Raw genomic sequence first — 19,284 nt, 5'->3', positions numbered from 1 at the left:
TCCCATTCGATTGCATAACCGATTTTTCACAAGATTCATTGTAGAAAAAATCCTTTCAACAGTCGCAATCGTAACTGATAAAACCAATACAACTTTCACAAGCTTTTACACCAACGTATACAAATTTTTTATTTAAACCGAACTAAATTCTTAACCAAATCACCAATTCCTTATAACTCAACAAATTTATCATAAGAACGTATGTCAATAACATAAATCTCAATTTGGTTCTCAAGTACCATCAACTCAAGTGCAAGAAAATCAAATGGATAAAACTGACCAAACTCATTTCCTTTTCCTTTGCTTCTTCTTCCTTTCTTCTTTATGGGTTTTTCTCTCTTTTTCTTTATTTTTGACAAACAACCCAATTTATATATAAAACAACTTCTTTGAATTATGAAACTGCCTAAGATTCTCTTATTCTCACCATGACCTCGTCACATTAGCTTTCTGTGTAAAAATGCCTAGATTTCTCCCCTCAGTTAAATGCAAACCCAATAGTTCTTATTCCTTTCATTTTCACTCATAATAAAACTTTTAAAAACTAATAGATCCTCTTGCATAAAAATAAAAATCATAAAAAATATGAAATATATATACTAGGATTAAAAATAAGGTTTTACAAAAATAAAATCCAAACTAACCGTGGGGGCTATTCCCAAAATCTTATAATTCTATAAGTGTAAAATTTAAATAAATATAAGATATGGATTTTTTTCAAAAGTTGAGTGGGGACTCTAGTCCCCACAAGTCATTAATTGGATCCGCCACTGGTTATATAACACCTAAAACTTTCTTCTTTCGGGGTGTGGGGGTTTTTTTGCTGGCCTACTATTCTGATTTTGATGGTTTGGTGTTTACATAATGGTTGGGAGGATAACGCTTAGGGAGGTAATGAGTGGTATGGTTTAGTTTGTTGGAATGTGTTTTTTTATTAAAGCTGATTTACTGCACTCGTATAAAGGTTCTTTCTTTTGTTTTTTATTGGGCCTGTCCTTGTTAGACTTGTCAAGGGTAAAGCTGGAAAAGTAACCCGCCCAGCCCGGCCTGCGACGGGTTACTAAATTAGGCGGGTCGGTCCTAACCCGCCCGCCAACAAAGGCAGGCCAGGTTAGGCCCGCCATTTTTTTGAGAATGGCTGGCCCAGCCTGGCTTGCCAACCCTAACCCGCCGGGTTAGGCTGCTGGTCGGGCCGGGTTAGCCCTCTTTTTTTATTTTTTTAATTTTTGATTTTATTTTGTTTTATTTATTTAACTTTTCAAATAAATAATTAACAATTTATAAATAAATAAATTATTAATGTAATTGTTTTTAGTTAACTTTTCAAATAAATAATTAACAATTTATAAATGAATAAATTATAAATGTAATTGTTTTTAGTTAACTTTTCAAATATCAATAATTCAATTAAATTAATTTTTTTTTGTTAACATTTTAAATATTAATTCAATTTTAATACAATAAAATTGTAATATAAGAAAAATTAGATTTATTTATTTATCAAAAAATAAAATAAAAAATTAAAACAATTATTGCCTCGTTAAAAACCTTACCAAGAAAAACCCAATGGGAAAAAAACTTGGTAAAGAAAAAAGAGTGCAATAATTGACAATTAATTTATAAGTTACAATTTACAAAATAACTAATTTAGGGGTGGTTTACACATACAATATTTTTATACAATATTATATGACAAAATAAGATTGACTGATTTTAAATTTAAATTAAACTTTCACTCAATCATCTTTTGTCACATAATGTTATATTAGAAATATTGTATCAAATTGTTGTATATGTAGTATTACTCTTATCGGTTTGGGTCATCAATGGTCAATTTGTTAATAAGTCATTTTATAATGGGTCGTATTAGGACTTAGTCTTAAAAAATGTTTGATTTTTTAATTAAATATATTTTAGTGCTAAAGTATTTAAAAATTTATTATAAATAATAAATAATATTTTGGATTATCTTTTTTTTTTTTTTAAATTTATATAGTTTAATTGTAGAATGTGATGGTATCACAGTTTATTAGTATTTGTATGCGGTTTCATTGATTAAACTTTAGCAGAAGAATGAATTATATTTTATATAAGACATGGAAATTTGAGAATAAGACTTTAGTATTTAATTTTTTTATATTTTACGTACCATAAAAAATAATAATAACAATGTGTCAAATTATATGATTACCAAGTTTTATACATTTTAATATTTATGATTTAGAAGTATAGTTTAATATTATTGTGTAAAATTATTTGTAAGAGTTCGATCATAATAGTTTAATTTAAAAAATGGGGGAAACTTGAAAAAAAATAATTAATTTTTAATTTTTTTTGGGCCAACAGCCAACCCACCGAGTTGGCTATTGCAAAAAAATTGCCATATAGCAATCCGGCCCACCCAAGGGTTGCATGTGGGTTGAACCCTCTCTAATGCGGGCTGGATTAGGATTGACCCGCCTAACCCGGCTCATTTGTTCCGCCTTTAGTCGAGGGAGGATTTTTTTTTTTTTTTTTAGTTGTATCCTCATTCTTTATTTTTTATATGGTTTAGTTATCTGGAATGGGTTTTTTTTTTTTTTTTTTTTTTTTTTCTAAAGCTGATTCACTGCGCTTTTATTAGGCTTAGCTTGTTTAGGATTGTCTATACATAGATAATACAATTTTACTTTTGATGGGATATCAATTTCATCTTAATTCAAACTCTTCTATTATGATAAATATATCTTCATGGTCGCAATGTGGTTTGGTTACTTCATTAAGTGTATAATGTCATTGTCAAGCATGAAGATGCTGTTGTGTACATTTCTGTGTTATTGTAGGGGTGTAATGATTCTTTAGAGTACCTTTGCTTCCTTTATTTTAGTTTATTTTATTTCTTTTTCATATCTTATGTACATTAATCTATTTTATAAATTTTGAACGTGATTTTTCCATATATTTTTATTAGTGCTTATATTTAGTGAAATTTGATAATTGATATGTTGCTAAATTCAAACAACTCTATTGATGGTTTGCTGAATATGGAATCTATTCTTATGAATGCTTGTTGAGTCAAAATAACTATAGACGTAAAAATCTACCTGTTTGGAAAGAGGGATTGATCCCGTGAGGTTGAGGTCACTGACGATCTGCTATACCTGCACACGTAGAGAAACAAACGTGAAGTGAAGGAAAACACCGGGGTGGTGTTTGCTGTAGGCACTCTGACGCTCAAGTCAGCAAGGCTGAAAAAGGCTAATTTAGTGAGAGCTAGGGAGTAGAAAGGTTACCAGAAGTCTAGTCGGGGACTGTGACTATGGCTGTAATGTGAAGTTCTCAAGCGGGAACTCCGGGGTCTGAAGGTGTAATGTAATCTGCTTTGTGAGAGGGCTGGCCTATGTTTAAATAGTGACTATCTGGTCTCCCAATCCTGGTAGGATTGGGAGTTCTCATAGTAATCGTTTTCCCCCAGGGATGTATCCTTTGGCCCCCTTATCCCGGCGTGAAAGGGATTTCGAGTACGATTCGGATACGGATATTGGAGGAGTTGGGGTAGTAGTGGACTACCTTATCAGAGTTCAAGTAGGAGTGTGATCCTTAGTTGACTGTGGGCTCCGAATTGGGCCATAGGCCTAGATGGTGTGCTAGGATCAAGAGGCCTGGGTCCAGATGGTATGGACCGGCTGTACTTCATACCAAATGGGCCTTATCCAGGGAATTCTGGCTTGGGCCGCATCGGGATTGGGCTTGGGATTTTCCTTATTGTCAGACGCGTGACCCTATTTGGGTCGAGGATATTTTTTGGCCCTAACAGTTTGCCCCCCACTCTCTGAGTTAAGGTGTGCTTAACTTAGAGAGTAGCAATCGAACGAGGCGTCTCTGGTCGTCCTTTGCGGTCGACCGATTGCTGGCACGATTGCTCTAAAAGTTAGTGACATCTTTGGCGCAACGGATCAATCTGCTGGAGGCGACTTGTGGTCAAGAGTCACTCGGTGTCCTTCGCCGAGTCAGATTGTGCAACCAGCTCACGAGGGTGTAGTTGATTGGTGTGTGGGGCTGAGTGAACTAGGGTAGGAGCGAAACATCTGGTGTACATGTATCCACTTGGTGTGTCCGACTGAGTGCAGAAATGAATAGGCTACCTATAACAGGTGTCTTCGGTCGGTATGCCAGGTCGAGTGAGTAAAAAAGTCACCGATTGCAGGTGCATTCGCTCGATGTATTAGGCCGAATTAGTGGATGAAGTCGACTCGTCCGGCTTGCTTGACCGCATGGAGGATACCTGAGGGATCCCTCGGGGCTATCCTTACTAGGTGCCATTGGGCCAAATGGGTTACACTGGGCCCAACGTTCCTGTGGAGGCTCGGGCTGAGCTATCTGATCCAAGCCAAGGGTTGTGCATATGCTAACAAAACTTTAGATGCCCACTCGTCCATTAGGGAAGATCGGGTAACAGGGCCTTTTTTTGCCTCGCTTTTTTCGAAGCAAACGGTGAGGTAGACTATTCCAGGCTAGTCGCCTCGATTGGGAGAATCTCCTAGACAGGTGAAGCGTAGACGTGTTGGCTTCGTTACGTGAGCCGGTGTGTTGCAATGTGTTGGCTTGGTCGGGTAGAAAGGGCGATTCAGCGTGGTTTTTGTACGGTATTGCGGTTTCCTAAGTAGCATGGATCTCTTCCACATGTACTGTGGTGATCCGTTCTTCGTTTTGGGGTGGGAAAATGAAGAGTCACTCTGTCTTTGGGCCAATCGCGAGCTGCCACGTGTCTACCTCCGTCAGATTTCTTCTATAAAATCGAGGGAGTGGACTGTTCATCTTCACTCTCGCGTTTTCATCCATTTTTCTTCAGTTTTCTTCGATTTTTCCTTTTCTCTTCTGCTTTCTTTGTTTCTAGTTTCCTTTAGTAACGGTGGTTCCTTTTTGCAAACTTCGGGTTCATTCATGGTAAATACTCTCTTCTTGCACTATTTTTTGCTTTGTTTTGCTTTTTTCCTTCGTTTGCACTGAGTTCTTGGACATTGGGTTTGATTTCGTGAAGTTTTGAGGGATTTTACCTGAGTTTTGGGGGTGTCAAGTTCTGGTTTTTAGAGTAGGTTTGGATATTGGATTTCGGGAAAATTTATCGGCAGTTTGCCTGATTTTTTCACGTTTTTGGGTTTTGGATGGAAAGAGGAAGATGAAATCGAGTTGCGTAGCACTTCGATTTGGCTCGTCTTGGTCTGCTTGACCAAATCGAGCGAATGTGTCTGATCTGGGTAGATAGGAAACCGCTTTAAGTGGGGTAGGTAGGTCATTCGATCATCCTGACTGAGTAGTAAGGGGATTGTGCGGAAAGTTAGGTTAAACAAGAGTTTGGTCGTGTAGATCGAGCGGGGGGTTGAATAGTTGTGCCCTGTTTTGGAGTAGTCGGTCAGTGACCCAGGGCGAGCAGTTATCAGTGAGTGGTTGATTTTTAGGAGGCAGGTCGGTCGGTCGTTTAGGGAGAGCGGTGATCAGTGAGTACTTGGTTTCCAAGGGAGTAGGTCAGCCTAGGTTAGTGGTGATAGGTTTGGACGAAGCAGGTCGGTTGGTGATGGGGGGCGTGTAGTGATCTAGTGTAAGAAGATTTGGAAGGAAACGTTTAGTCGGTTAGAAAGGATGTGTGGTGATCAAGCGATTAAGTTCGAAGGAGTTGGTTGTTCGGTTGGGCGGAGTGAGTAGGCTTAAGGATGTCCAGGTCGGAGTCGAGTGGTTCGAGTGGGGCTAAGGTGGATGTCGGGAATGAGTATGAGAATGCCGCGACCATGGTGATGTTGCCTGAAGGGGGCGTTTCGGTCGGTGTATCGACTGGTGTGAATGTAACTACCCGAGGGATGAGTGCTGCTATTTCGAGTGATATGGATAGGCAAGGGGGGAGTGGGGAAGACTCCGAAGGAATTGGTAGTCTATCCTCATCCGACAGGGGCTCTTAGGACGAGCCAAGTTAGCAAGGCAGTGGGATTCTAAGCAGGGATTATCTGCCCGTGCTTAAAGATAGTGACATGTGGCGGCTCCAGATGATGTACCACATTCTGGATTCGATCAACACTAGGACACCGCGGTCGTACGAACTGGTTGACTGGAAGGCAAAAGGTTGGGTTAGTGTGTATGAGAAATGGTTTCACGATGGACTAAGGTTTCCCATCCCTTGCCTCGTCTGGGAGGTGCTGAACCATTTCATGATTGCTGATAAGCATATTTTACACTATGATTTTGCATTGAATTTTGATAGGATTTAGGATACTTTTCATACAATTTGGGCCATAATTGCTACCTAATTCTATTAATTTGTCTTTGTAGGCCTAAACGATGATTTTTAGCATAAATGACAGTTTTGAGCGTAAATTGTGTAACTTGAGCTTGAAAACTCGGAATGACCTGAATTTAGAAGCTTTAGAAAGCTAAGAAGAAGAGCTACAACGTTCATGTTTTGGGTTTTGCCTAATTATGACTGGAAAAAGGTGAAAACTTGGCTTGAAGTCGTGAAAAGTACGTTGGGAACTGAAGAAAAACGTCTTTGGACATGCTTCAGTATTTCTGCCATAACTTGAGTTGTAGACCTCGGATTGTGCTGATTCTTGAACGACCAGAAATATAATTGAAAGGGCTACAATTAATATGTTTAATACTTTTCCAGATTCGAATTTATCGTACTCAAATTGGGCCTGTAAGGCTTCGCTGCGGCGAGGAAAAAGCTTCGCCGCGGCGAAACCTGCATCAGATGTAAAAATAAAACGACGCGTTTTGGCTTGCTAGGGCTTCGTCTTTAAGTGAGAGAGGTATAAATTAGAGCGAAAAGGAAAAGAAAAGGGTCTTGGTTCGTGATTTGGGAGGCAGCTCATGGAAGGAGAAGATTATTGAAGATTTGGGCTTCAAATTAGAGAAGATTTCTCCATCTTTTGCTTGCTTTTCAATGATGAATCTTGATTCAGTTTGTTTTTGTTGTTTTATTTCGTTTTTGAGTATGAACGGAGTTGTTTAGCTAGGGTTTGATGTAATCTTGATACAATGATTCAAATTTATATGGATTGAATTACTTTGAGTTTTAATTTCATGATTGAGTGTTTATCTCTTTGCTTAATGTCTTTTGGATGCTTGATCACCATTCAAATGCGTGTTGTTCACAATGAGACTGAGAAGTGATCTGTGATTGTGCCTCTTGGGATAAATACCATAGATTAGCAAACGCTAGAGATAGGTTTAGCGATCTATGAAATCTAGATAGAATTCCACAAAGCTTAAAATCCTTTGAACTATTAATCTTCATTTTGTTGGGTGCGGAAGCTTAATAGGGATAAGTAGGGAAATGTAGCATGAGAATGTATGTTTTACAACTTAGGGAATTCGATTTTCAATCAAGGAATTAGAACTTGGGTAATAGATTCTATGATTTGGGTTAGCGTATTTAGGTAAATTCAACACCCTAGCATTTGTTTTAGAATTGTGTAATTAGTTAAGTTGTTGGGTTTTGTATTTGTATTTAGTTTTTTTATCATCCATCAATCCAATTTATTGTTGCTTCAATTAGGACTTAAACTAGAAAAATCGGTAATTAGTAACATTATCCTCGTGGGAACGATACTCACTCATCACTTTATTACTTTTTGCGACTAGTATACTTGCTATTTTTGCATGTTGTAGTAAACACGCATCAATTGCTCGTCTCAGATCATGCCCAATGGTTGGAGGTTGCTGATGGCATTGGAGGACCTTTGCGTGTGGCACCAGGTCATGTTTGGGCTGCACGAGCTGTTGTATTCATATTTCCGGAAGGAAAACGACAAGGAGAAGGGTAGATATCTGATCAACCTCAAGCATGATCGATCTTACCTGGTGACCGATCTTCGGTCAAGTGACAAGAACTGGAAGGATCGGTACTTCTTTGTGAAGGGTGAGGCGGTCTTCAGGGAGAGAGGCCAGGGCAAAATTCTGAGCACTTGGCGGGCCACCGGTGAGAAACCTTGTCTTTGTTTTGTACTTTGGTTACTAAACCTTATTGTGTTTTTTCTTTGCAGACCTTGAATTCAATCAAGTTGGGCAGAGTGGGGACAACTTAGACGTGCAGACCTAAAAGGTTCTAGCCATTTCCAAGGCGCAGAAGGATTGGCGAGTGGTATCATCTCTGGGTCAGAGTAGGAGCGATTCAGGGAGATATCGATTCCCTTCCCTTCGTTGAAGTAGACATGGAATGTACTTCTAACTCACTACTACAATCATACCACTTACGGTAAGTCTAAGTTGAACCCACTAACCGTTGGAGAGTTTGTGCTTGCAGAAAGACTGATGAAGAAGCTGACCGTCCCTAGTGCTAGCGAGTCTATCGCTAGGCGTTGGGAAAAGAGGAAGAGAGAATCCTTGGCCAGAGGGGAGAGAAGAGTGGAAGATGTTGTGACGACCCCGCCGAGCAGTTAGCCTAGAGCCGGAGCCGGGTCATCCCAGACAATGGTCTTTGATGAAGAGACTGGGATGATTACCTTCAAGATTTTGACTTCCGCGTCGACCTATTCTGACGTGACTTCCATGAGCAAATTGGTTAACTCGTTCTTATTCCTGGCGGACGAGACCTGTTTGAACCAGATGGGCACGGTCGCAGCCGCTGACTGGGGGGTATCCCGAGCTTTCCAGGTAGGGCAAGAGTTTTTGTTTTATTGTGTTCATCGTGGTTGTATACTGATGAAATTGTTTTGTTATGCAGGCATTCACAAGCAGTCTGCATCTGAGGAAGTCCATAGTGGCATAGGAGAAGAGGATTCAGGACATGTCCAAGGCGAATACCAGTTTGCGCTAGAGAGAGGCAACAACCTAGAAGGCTGAGCAGGAGAGCCAACAACATCTGAAGGATGCCGAGGGTGAGTTGAAGCTGCTAAGGAGGGAGCTAGCCGAGAAGAATACGGAGATCGAGTCGCTCAAGGAGCAATGCCTGAACATTGCCGATGATGCTATCATTAGGGCTTGGGGAGAGCTCATGCTCGAGTACAAGGTTGGGAACACCTCTCACTAAAACCCGGATGAGGACATCCAGCTCATGCGGGAGATGTTAGAGGAGGGGGCTGAGCATACGGAGGAGCAGATTGATGAGCAGGTGCTCGATTTTGCTAGCCAGTCGGGGCCATCGATTACTGAGGATGTGAGCAATCAGGCTGCAAGGACGGGTACTGGTGCTGGTGCTGGTGATAGGGTGACCGAGTCAGATATGGGAGGGACGACTCGCACTAATGACACTTAACTTCATTTTTATTTTGCTCATGTATTTTGGGGCCTACAATGCCCTTTCTTGGCGTGTGTGTCTTTCATTGTACTCTGAACTTAGCTGCTTGGGGCTTCTTTTACATTATACTTGTGGTTCTCTTTTTGATGCTTTCCTTATGGGTGAATGAGTTGTTGATTGCTTCTTTGTTCGTAGATGCACTAGGGGTCGAACCGCGTGCTTGTGTTATGATTTTGGTGCGGCCCAGTTGCTGAGTCGTGTAGACTCTCTATTGGGTTGAGTCGATGACTTGTCGATTTTGAGGTGTAAGAACCCTTCAATCAGTCTGGGCCAACTGAATGTGCAGTTTCGTGAACAGGACAGGGCCGATCTAAGGTGTAGATCTGTGAATCGGACAGGGCTAATCCGAAGGTGTAGATCTGTGAATCGGGCAGGGCTAATCCGAAGGTGTAGATTCGTAAATCGGGCAGGGCCAATTCAAAGGTGTAATTCCGTGGATCAGACAGGGCCGATGCGAAGGTGTAAATCCGTGAATCGGGTAGGGCCGATTCAAAGGTATAATTCCGTGAATCGGGTAGGGCCAATCTGAAGGTATAAATCCGTGGATCGGGCAGGGCTGATCCAAAGGTGTAAATCTGTAAATCTGAAGGTATAAATTGCTAAATATTACTTTATTGAATTCGGGCCATGAGGTTGACTGTCTATGAAGGAGGTGGATAGGCCCACTCATCCCTTTTATATAAAAACAAGGAAAACAAACATGTAAATGAATGAGTTCACCTAAAAGTAGTAACGTTTGAGGTGGACTGCGTTCCAACTGTTGCTGATGTCTTTACCTTCAGGAGTCTAGAGTCGTAGGCGCCCTTGCCTTCTTATTTGGTGATCTTGTAGGGACCCTTGCAAGTGGGGCCGAGTTTGTTAGTGTTGGTCTTCCTAGTATTTTGAAAGACCTTGCGAAGGACCCAGTCGCCTGTTTTGAAAGTTCTGATCCTTACGTTGCGGTTGTAGTGCTAGGCGGCCTGCTGTTGGTAGACTACGTTACGGATGCTCATCCGCTCGTGTAGCTCATCAACGGTGTCCAGGTTCTGGTGAAGGTTCTGGTTGTTGGCTTCGTCGTCCGCCCATTGGAGTATGGTGGAGGGAACCGATACTTCGGTCAGGATGACTACTTCAGATCCATATGTGAGGGAGAAAGGAGTCTCGCCCGTGGATAAGCGAGCTGTAGTTCGGTAGGACCAAAGGACTCCGGGTAGCTCATCTGCCCATGCACCTTTCGCTTTCTGAAGTCGCTTTTTTATTGTCTGCATGATGGTTTTATTTGATGACTTGGCCTGGCTATTAGACTGGGGGTTGCGGGGGGTAGAGAAGCTTAGCTTGATCCCCCATATGTCGCAAAAATCCCTGAAGCCTGAACTAATAAATTGGGATCCATTATCGGTGATGATCTCCTTTGGTATCCCGAACCTGCAGATGATATGTTTCCAGATAAAAGCTTTTACCTCTCGGTCTCTGACTTGTGTGAAAGTTTCGACTTCGATCCACTTAGTGAAGTAATGAATCACAGCCAACAAGAAGACTCGTTGTCCAGGTACGGTCGGTAGCTTTCCAACTATATCTATTCCCCACTTCATGAACGGCCAAGGTGTGAGAATGGAGTGGAGTCACTCGGGTGGGAGGTGTGAGACATGAGCAAACCTCTGACAACTGTTACACTTCTTGACATAATCCATCGAATCAGTGCGTATGGTTGGCCAATAGTACCCAACGGTAATCACTTGGTGTGCCAGGCTACGTCCTCCTGCATAGTTTCCACACTCGCCTTCATGGAGTTTGGCTAGAACACGTTTGACCTCTTCTAGGTCTGTGCACTTGAGGTAGGGACCGGAGAATGATTTCCTAAGGAGTTGGCCCTCATATATGGTGAACCTGGTGGCTCATACTCGTAGGCGGTGTGCTTCGTTTTTGTTAGCCGGGAGCCCGTTGTGTTCCAAGTACTTCACTATCGGGGTCATCTAGTAGTCAGTCAGTTCGATGTCCATTGCTTCTTCGGGCGACTTGTTTGCTGGTTGTTCCTTCTAGTTGGCTGGCCATTGTAAGAATGACAGAGGGATGGATGACTGGGAAGAACATTGAAGGGCCGAGCCGAGGTTAGCAAGGGCGTCAGCATGAGAGTTCTCCGCTCTTGGGACTTGGGCGATGGAGAATTCTTTGAATTGGGTCTGCAGCTCTTTGACCAAATTCAAGTAGGCCGTCACCTTCGAGTCATGTGCTTGGTATGTGCCTTGTAGCTGGTTGACCACGAGTTAGGAGTCGGACTTCGCCTCCAGCTTCCTTACTCCGATTCTTTGGCTAAGGAAAGTCCAGTGATGAGAGCCTCATATTCGGCTTCGTTGTTCGTGCACTTGAAACCATATTGTATGGCCCGTTGGATGACGTCTCCCTCTGGTGTAGTTAGTACTAGCCCGAGCCTGCTTCCATTCACATTGCTTGAGCCATCTACTAAGAGAGTCCACTTAGAGGGCGACCCACTGTTCATACACAATAACTCTTTTTCTGCTTGGACGGTGGTGCTCGGGGTGAAATCAGCAATGAAGTCCACCAGTGCTTGGGGCTTGACGGCAATACGCTGTTGGAAAAATATGTCGAACTCACTAAGCTCTATCATCCATTACGTGAGTCGGCCTGATAGCTTTGGCTTGTGTAGTATCTTCTTGAGTGGAAAAGAGGTGAGTACGACTATAGAATGACACTGAAAGTATGGCCTGAGCTTCTTGGATGCATGGACGAGGGCGAGGGCCAGTTTCTTCAGCTGACTGTATCGCGTTTCCACATCGAGGAGTGACTTGCTTACATAGTAAACTGGTAGCTGCTTCGTATCATCTTCCCGAACTAGCACTGTTGAGATTGCTATCTCTGAGACCGCCAGATAGGTGTAAAGCTTCTCCCCATCTACAGGCTTGGAAAGGAGCGGAGGGGAGGTTAGGTATCTCTTCAATTGTTGCAAGGCTTCTTCATAGGAAGGGGTCCACTCGAACTTCTTAGATTTCTTGAGTGTGTGGAAGAAGAGGCGGAACTTGTCGACGAATCTGGAGATGAAGTGGCTCAAGGCGGCTACTCGTCTTGTGAGGTGCTGGACATCTTTGATGCATGTTGGTGATGGTATATTGAGGATCGCTCTGATCTGGTCGAGGTTGGCCTCTATCCCTCGTTGAGTTACCATGTATCCCAAGAATTTACCTGACGAAACACCGAATGAGCATTTGGCTAGATTCAGCTTCATGTTATACTTCCTTAGGACGGCGAACGCCTGGCTGAGGTGGTCGAGGTGCTGCTCGGCTATCAGGGACTTGACGAGCATGTCGTCGATGTAAACCTCCATGGTGTCCCCGAGATGTTTGGCAAACATTCTATTGACTAGCCGCTGATAGGTAGCCCCAGTGTTCTTGAGACCGAATGACATCACCTTGTAGCAATAGGTTCCCCTCTTTGTGATAAAAGCTATCTTCTCCTGGTGGTCGAGGTGTATCAGGATTTGGTTGTGCCCTGAGAAAGCATCCATGAAGCTTAGGAGCTCGTAACCTGCGGTCACATCGACCATCATGTAATATCCGCGCTATGATTGGTCAGGGGTCAAGGGTCACGCTATGATGCCATAGTTTTGAACAAACTTCCTATAATATCCTGTTAAGCCTAAAAAACCACGTAACTCGGAAATATTAGTGGGAGGTGGCCATGCGACCATGGCTGCAATTTTACTGTTATCAACCTTCACTCCCTGATGTGTGACAATGTGCCCCAAGTATTCCAGTTCTTGTTGGCCAAACACGCATTTACTTGCCTTGGCAAAGAATTGGTGTTGCTGCAAAATCTCCAACGTTTGTCTAACATGCACCACATGCTCAATCTGACTTCTATAACTTCAGTTATGACTGATTCAGTGAAGCATGTACAGTATAAGTCCCAAAAAAGCCAAATCCGAATTCTATTCATTTTAACCATGTCACCTTCATTTGCACATTCATATCATTTGCCATATCATTCTTGGTATAAAAGGCCATAATAACCTCCCCTTTTTCAGAACCAAAAAGTGCCAAAACATCGTCCAACTACAAATCTCTTAATTGGCATAATCATCCTCCATATGCACACATACACCAATCAACACACCCATTTAAACAATCCATAACCAAAACATAGCATCACACTCATATTAACATAAATAAATGTAAGTTTCATAAACCCTAGGTGTTATCAATTGTAGTCATAAGGGAGATTTTTTCCTTACCTTAGTATTCAAAGCACAAAGGTACTCCTCCTTGGCTCCAAAGTTTCACCTTTCTACCTTACACACATAACCACTTATGAATTTCTCTTTTAACCAAAAAATTCAGAAAAACTAGGGTTTTGAAACTCACCTTTAACCCTGAAATTGAAGTTCTTTAAGGGTGGATGGTGATCTCCTTTGAAAATCAACTTGAAATCCTAAGAAAATTTGAGAATAAAAGCTTGGATTAGTGGCTTTTATGGTGGATTTGAGAGATGAAGAAGAAGATGATGCACTTGGGGTGTAAAAGGCCGACTCCTCTCACTTAAAATCTTGTAAATATTCATTCAATTGTTACTCTAATGTGATTGGTCAATAAAAGTTAGATATAAGGGTCATTTGGCATAAATTTTTCATATAAGGGCGTTTTGGTCATTTCTACCACAACATAAAGATAAGCACTCATTTAATGCCATTTGACTTCTTTAAAACACTTAACAATTAAGCAATCCCATTAGGTAAATGACTAACTTACCCTTAATGCACTTTTATGGATACTTATTTCATATGGATTTGTATGAAAAGACCATTATACCCTTGGTTACCGTTTACGCCATTTAACCATATCAATCAACTTTATGACCATTCTACCCTCATTACTCTTCAATGACATCACCCCTTACACTTTATAATGGCCACATCTCAAAATATATGTAAATTGACCATTTTACCCTTCCATTCAAAAAAGAAAATTATTTGAAAAGGTAAATTTCATACCTTAGGGCATCGGAATAATAACGCGGGGTTTACAATCAGCCCCCCTTATAAGAATTTCGTCCTCGAAATTCAGTTGAAGAGGATTAAATTGTCAATGCATAGGATTAAATTGGTGTGAAATCTGTGCCCTAGGTTTAGTTATATTGATTTTTACATCAAAGCTTTAACAAATTCTGCATTTATTTAGTTTTTAGTTTGTTACGTTGTCATTAAAGCTTCTCTTAAAATTCTGTTTTATCAAATAGTAATAGGATATAATAGTTTGGTATTTGGTAGGTAGTTCCTTTGGGATTCGACACTCGTTTACTCGAGCTTTATTACTTACACGATTTCGTATACTTGCGAATAGCCTGTCAACCAGCCAGATCTAATTGGTCGTACACCATTTCAACGACTATTGGCTGCCGTCCGACTGTAGTCGACTGTCCCATTGGGTGACTGGTAGACCTGTGGGTAGACCCAAAACCTAGGAAAATAATATAGGGTGCGGGTCTTTAAACTTTGACCCGTTTTGTATTGACCCATACCCAGACTGACCCGTTTTGCCAGTGGGTCACACGGATCCACCCATGGGTACCCGTTTTTTATCGAAAAAATTAAAAAACCCCTTTCCTTTTCATTTTGCCCCAAATTGTGAAACCCAAAATTTCTCTCAAACTCAGTCTCTCATCTCATCAGGCTTCTCTCAAACCTCGTCTCTCATTAGCCTTATCTCAAGACTCAAACTCATCGTCATAGTCATTGTCATCGTCATCGTGATTGTCATCGTCATCAGTCGTCTCTCATTGCCAGTGCCACTTCTCCTGTCTCCATTGTCCACTCTTCTGGCTCCATTTCTCCTGTCTCCACAACTAGGTTTTTCTTTCGCAAAAGTGATTTTCACTTGATGAGAGTGATGAAGAATTTGCAGTTATGGCAAAATTCGGAGGAGGAAGTTTGAGTTTATGGAGAAACATAGACAATAAGTGCAGTAAAATGGACTTGGGAATCTAGGATTGACTTTGGGTTGAGTATATTCAGAGGAGGAAGTTTGAGTAATTGAGTTTATGGAGAAACGTAGACAATAAATACAGTAAAATAGACTTGGGAATTGGGATTGACTTTGGGTGGAGTAGGAAATTATTTATGAATTTTTAATAGATGTTTTGTTTTAATGGAGGATATTATTTGGTGTAGTTTTATGTGGGGTATAATCGTAAAAAATGAAAATTACAGAAATTTTGGGGGTGTAACTACAAAAATTTAAAATTTGAGAAAAATAAAGGGCACCCACGGGTCCACCCGTACCCGCATAGGGTAGGGTCCGGGTCTAAAATGTTAGACCCATTTAATTTGACCTGTTTTAGACCCATACTCGTGAGACCCGTACCCATTAGGACTAGACCCTAACCCAACCCACCCGTCCATTTTGCCAGGTCTAGTGATTGGGTGTTTTTGTTAATTTTTAAAGTTAACAAACGTCAAATTTTACACCAAGCAATTGTAAAATACAAAGGCTAATTAATAAAGATTTTTAAGATATAGATAGAAAATTCGATGCTACTAAACCATTACACATAATTTCGACATCTTGTAGTTGACTTTACTAATTTAACCATAGACTTCAATGGGAATGCTTTGAAACATCTTATCTGTAGCTTATTATGTCGACATGTTTCCACATCTTTTTGTTTACTAGTGTTTGCAATTTCCTAAAGTCTCATGGTCAACTTCACTTTTAGTATTACTTCCTATATGATTTCACCATAGATATCATCATATTAAGAATTACAGAATCTGAATTTCTCTTTCTTCTATAAATAAAGTAGACACAGTTTTGGACCATTTTATATTATCATAATCCTTATTCTTCGAAGTTCTAAATTATGAACATCAACTTTCTTGATCGTCATCTTCCACTTTACAAGCTTTTTGCTTGTATTTTCATCTTTTTAGTTCTTCCTTCCTATGTTCTTGGAGAGTGCACATCTGATATTGAGGAAGAAGACCGCGACAAGACTCAGGCACTCAAATACAAACTTGGAGCCATCGCCTCGATTCTTGTTGCAGGAGCTATTGGAGTTTGTCTTCCGATTCTGGGAAAATCCTTTGAAGCTTTACGTCCGGAAAAGAATATTTTCTTCGTGATCAAGGCCTTTGCTGCAGGAGTTATACTATCAACTGGGTTCATCCACGTTCTTCCTGATGCGTTCAAGCATTTGACATTGCCATGTTTGAATGAAAATCCATGGCGAAGCTTCCCTTTTACAGGATTTGTTGCGATGATGGCAACGATTGGAACTCTGATGGTGGATGCTTCTGCAACTTCTTACTACACCAAGTCTCACTTCAATATGTCTAAACCCGGAAAATATCCTGGAGACGAAGAGATGGTTCAACAGCATGAAGGTCATGTTCATGTTCATACTCATGGAACTCATGGACACGCTCATGGTGCCATCCCTTCGGCTGATTCAGAGCTTCTTAGACACCGTATCATATCTCAGGTTTGATTTTGATTCTGTTAACAATACTATCATATCATATGGTTATACTTATGATATCAGGGGCGGATGGCCCACGTTAACAAAAATATTAACGCGTAATTAGTTTTTATTTTTGCCCACCCTAATAAAAATTTCTGGATCCGGTACTGTATGATATGAATCTTGATGATAGGTTTTGGAGTTGGGAATTGTAGTGCACTCAGTGATAATAGGGATTTCCTTGGGTGCTTCCGAAAGTCCAAAAACTGTAAGGCCTCTGGTAGCTGCCTTGACTTTCCACCAGTTCTTTGAAGGCATGGGGCTGGGAGGTTGTATCGCTCAGGTATTATTTAAACTTCCATGAGATCAGATCCTGGTCCTTCAATTTGACCCTTTGGTTTCCCAAGAAACGCATCTGAATTATTATAATTGGTTTGATTTATGTAGGCAAAATTCAAGTCTGGAGCGATTGCAATTATGGTGTTGTTCTTCTCATTGACAACCCCAGTTGGAATAGCGATCGGGATAGGAATATCAATATCAAATGTGTACAAAGAGAATGTCCCCCATCTCAATTGTTGAAGGGATTTTTAATGCGCATCAGCCGGGTCTTATATTATGTCTCTTGTGGATCTTCTTGCCGCTGATTTCATGAACACAAAGGTTCAAACCATAGAGGGCTTCAAATTGCAGTCAATATTTCTCTTCTGCTTGGTGCTGGCTGCATGTCTATATTGGCCAAATGGGCTTAAACCATAGCTCTTTTTTTTTTTTTTTTTTTTTTTTTTTTTTTTTTTTTTTTAAATTTTATCAGCTGAATGGTGTACTTTAAACTTTGCGCTTAATTAAGTAATGCTAAGTGCAAGAGCTTTATTGGAAGCAAGCTTCTGCGTTTGTTAGGAAGAGGAAGGACAAGCCGTTTGGTGGTTGTTGAGAGCAGAACTGGGAGGATTGCTCCCTACTACAATAAAAGAAAGAATATGTGCATGTTTGTATAAATTAATTCTTTTATGTTCATGGTTTGAATGTGATCTTGTATGTTGTTGTTGTTGTTATTGTATGTGCTTTCACTACTTCATACAAATCTGACAATGGAAAAAGAGTAATGCAGCATTGTTTATTCAATGGGTATTTTTTTATTCAATTAATCATTAACCCATTTATTTTACATTGAAATTATTGAAAATTGTGAAGTTAGATTTTAATTGTTAGAATTGTGGTTCTGGATGTACTTGAAAATCGGTGTTGAGAATAGGTTTTCATGGGAGTTTAAGGAAGGTGTTTCTAGAGTAATAAACAGTTTTTTATGGAAGAAATTTTGTCTACATCTTTCAATACTAATTTTGTCCACATCTTTCAATACTCCAAACCAAAGTGAAGGATTTTTAAGAATTCTCATAAGCATTACCCAAAAAAATCAACTTAGTGTTTATTGAAGTCTTTAGCGTGTGTAGATTTTTGCAGTTTGACTAGTCATGCGTTTTAGAAGAAATTATGCTGCTTTAGCTTGTGTTGTATTAAGTTCCAAGTTGTTGTAGTTTTTTTGCTTAGTTTTTGAACTAATGATTTGGTACCAGTTAAGATAAGAGTAGATATTACTCAGTTATATAACACCTAAAACTTTCTTCTGTGGGGTGTGGGGGATTTTTTGCTGGCCTAGTATTCTGATTTGATGGTTTGGTGTTTACATAATGGTTGGGAGGATAGTGCTCAGGAAGGTAATGAGTGGTGTGGTGTGGTTTAGTTAGCTAGAATGTGTAAAGGTTCTTTCTTTTGTTTTTTATTGGACCTGTCCTTGTTGAGGGGAGATTTTTTTTTTTACCTCTTTAGTTGTATCCTCATTCTTTATTTTTTATATGGTTTAGTTATCTGGGATGGGTTTTTTTCTTTTCTAAAGCTGATTCTTTATTTTTCTTTTGATGATATATCATTTTCCTGAAGCAACTCATTTCATTCTAAAGCAAACTCTTCTATTATGGTCTTCATGGTCCCAATGTGGTTTGGCTACTTCATTCAGATGTCGTTGTCAAGCATGAAGATGCTGTTGTGTACATTTTTGTGTTATTGTAGGGGTGTAATGATTCTGTAGTGTACCTTTGTTTCCTTTATTTTATTTCTTTTTCATATCTTATGCATTCATCTATTTTATAAAATTTGAACGTGATTTTTCCATATATTTTTATTAGCGCTTATATTTAGTGAAATTCAATAATTGATATGTTGCTAAATTCAAACAACTCTATTGGTGGTTTGTTGAATCTGGAATCTATTCTTATGAATGCTTGATGAGTCAAAATAACCCTCCTGCACAGCGTATGGTTTAAAAATATATGATAATCCTAAGCATGTAGATTTAAGGTTTTACTTTCCAAATTTCAGGTGAAGATGGCAATATAGGAGACCCGAAGATCATATAAGGTAAGGCATTCTTGAGGTCATTGATTTCCTCTAACTTAAATGCAAGTAGTATTGTTATTTCATACAAAATATTCGTTTGTGGACATTACAAGTACAAGATGAATTTGAGGTGGTAAAAAGTGAAAAAAATGCTTGTTTTTTACCAGTTCTTG

General features: G+C 40.1%; 1 protein-coding gene across 1 annotated transcript; it reads left to right on the top strand.

Annotated features, from left to right (window-relative positions):
- The first annotated feature begins 16,019 nt into the window (after nucleotides 1–16,019).
- On the top strand, nucleotides 16,020–17,752 carry LOC116112065 (zinc transporter 1-like). The gene is made up of 3 exons (XM_031398251.1): nucleotides 16,020–16,735; nucleotides 16,908–17,057; nucleotides 17,162–17,752. The coding sequence occupies exons 1-3, from the start codon at nucleotides 16,115–16,117 to the stop codon at nucleotides 17,294–17,296; spliced, it is 906 nt and encodes a 301-aa protein (XP_031254111.1). The 5' UTR covers nucleotides 16,020–16,114; the 3' UTR covers nucleotides 17,297–17,752.
- Nucleotides 17,753–19,284: the final 1,532 nt, after the last annotated feature.

The sequence above is a fragment of the Pistacia vera genome, unplaced genomic scaffold (assembly GCF_008641045.1).
Source record: "Pistacia vera cultivar Batoury unplaced genomic scaffold, PisVer_v2 Contig656, whole genome shotgun sequence".
Classification (NCBI taxonomy): Eukaryota; Viridiplantae; Streptophyta; class Magnoliopsida; order Sapindales; family Anacardiaceae; genus Pistacia; species Pistacia vera.
The sequence above is the reverse complement of the archived record's forward strand: the minus strand, read 5'-3'. Positions and strand labels throughout refer to the sequence as shown.

Excerpts from the sequence above, each read along its gene's own strand:
- LOC116112065 (XM_031398251.1), top strand. The coding sequence starts at position 16,115 with ATGAACATCAACTTTCTTGATCGTCATCTTCCACTTTACAAGCTTTTT. Across the intron at positions 16,736-16,907 it reads GACACCGTATCATATCTCAG|GTTTTGGAGTTGGGAATTGT; the intron begins GTTTGATTTTGA and ends TCTTGATGATAG. Across the intron at positions 17,058-17,161 it reads TGGGAGGTTGTATCGCTCAG|GCAAAATTCAAGTCTGGAGC; the intron begins GTATTATTTAAA and ends TGATTTATGTAG.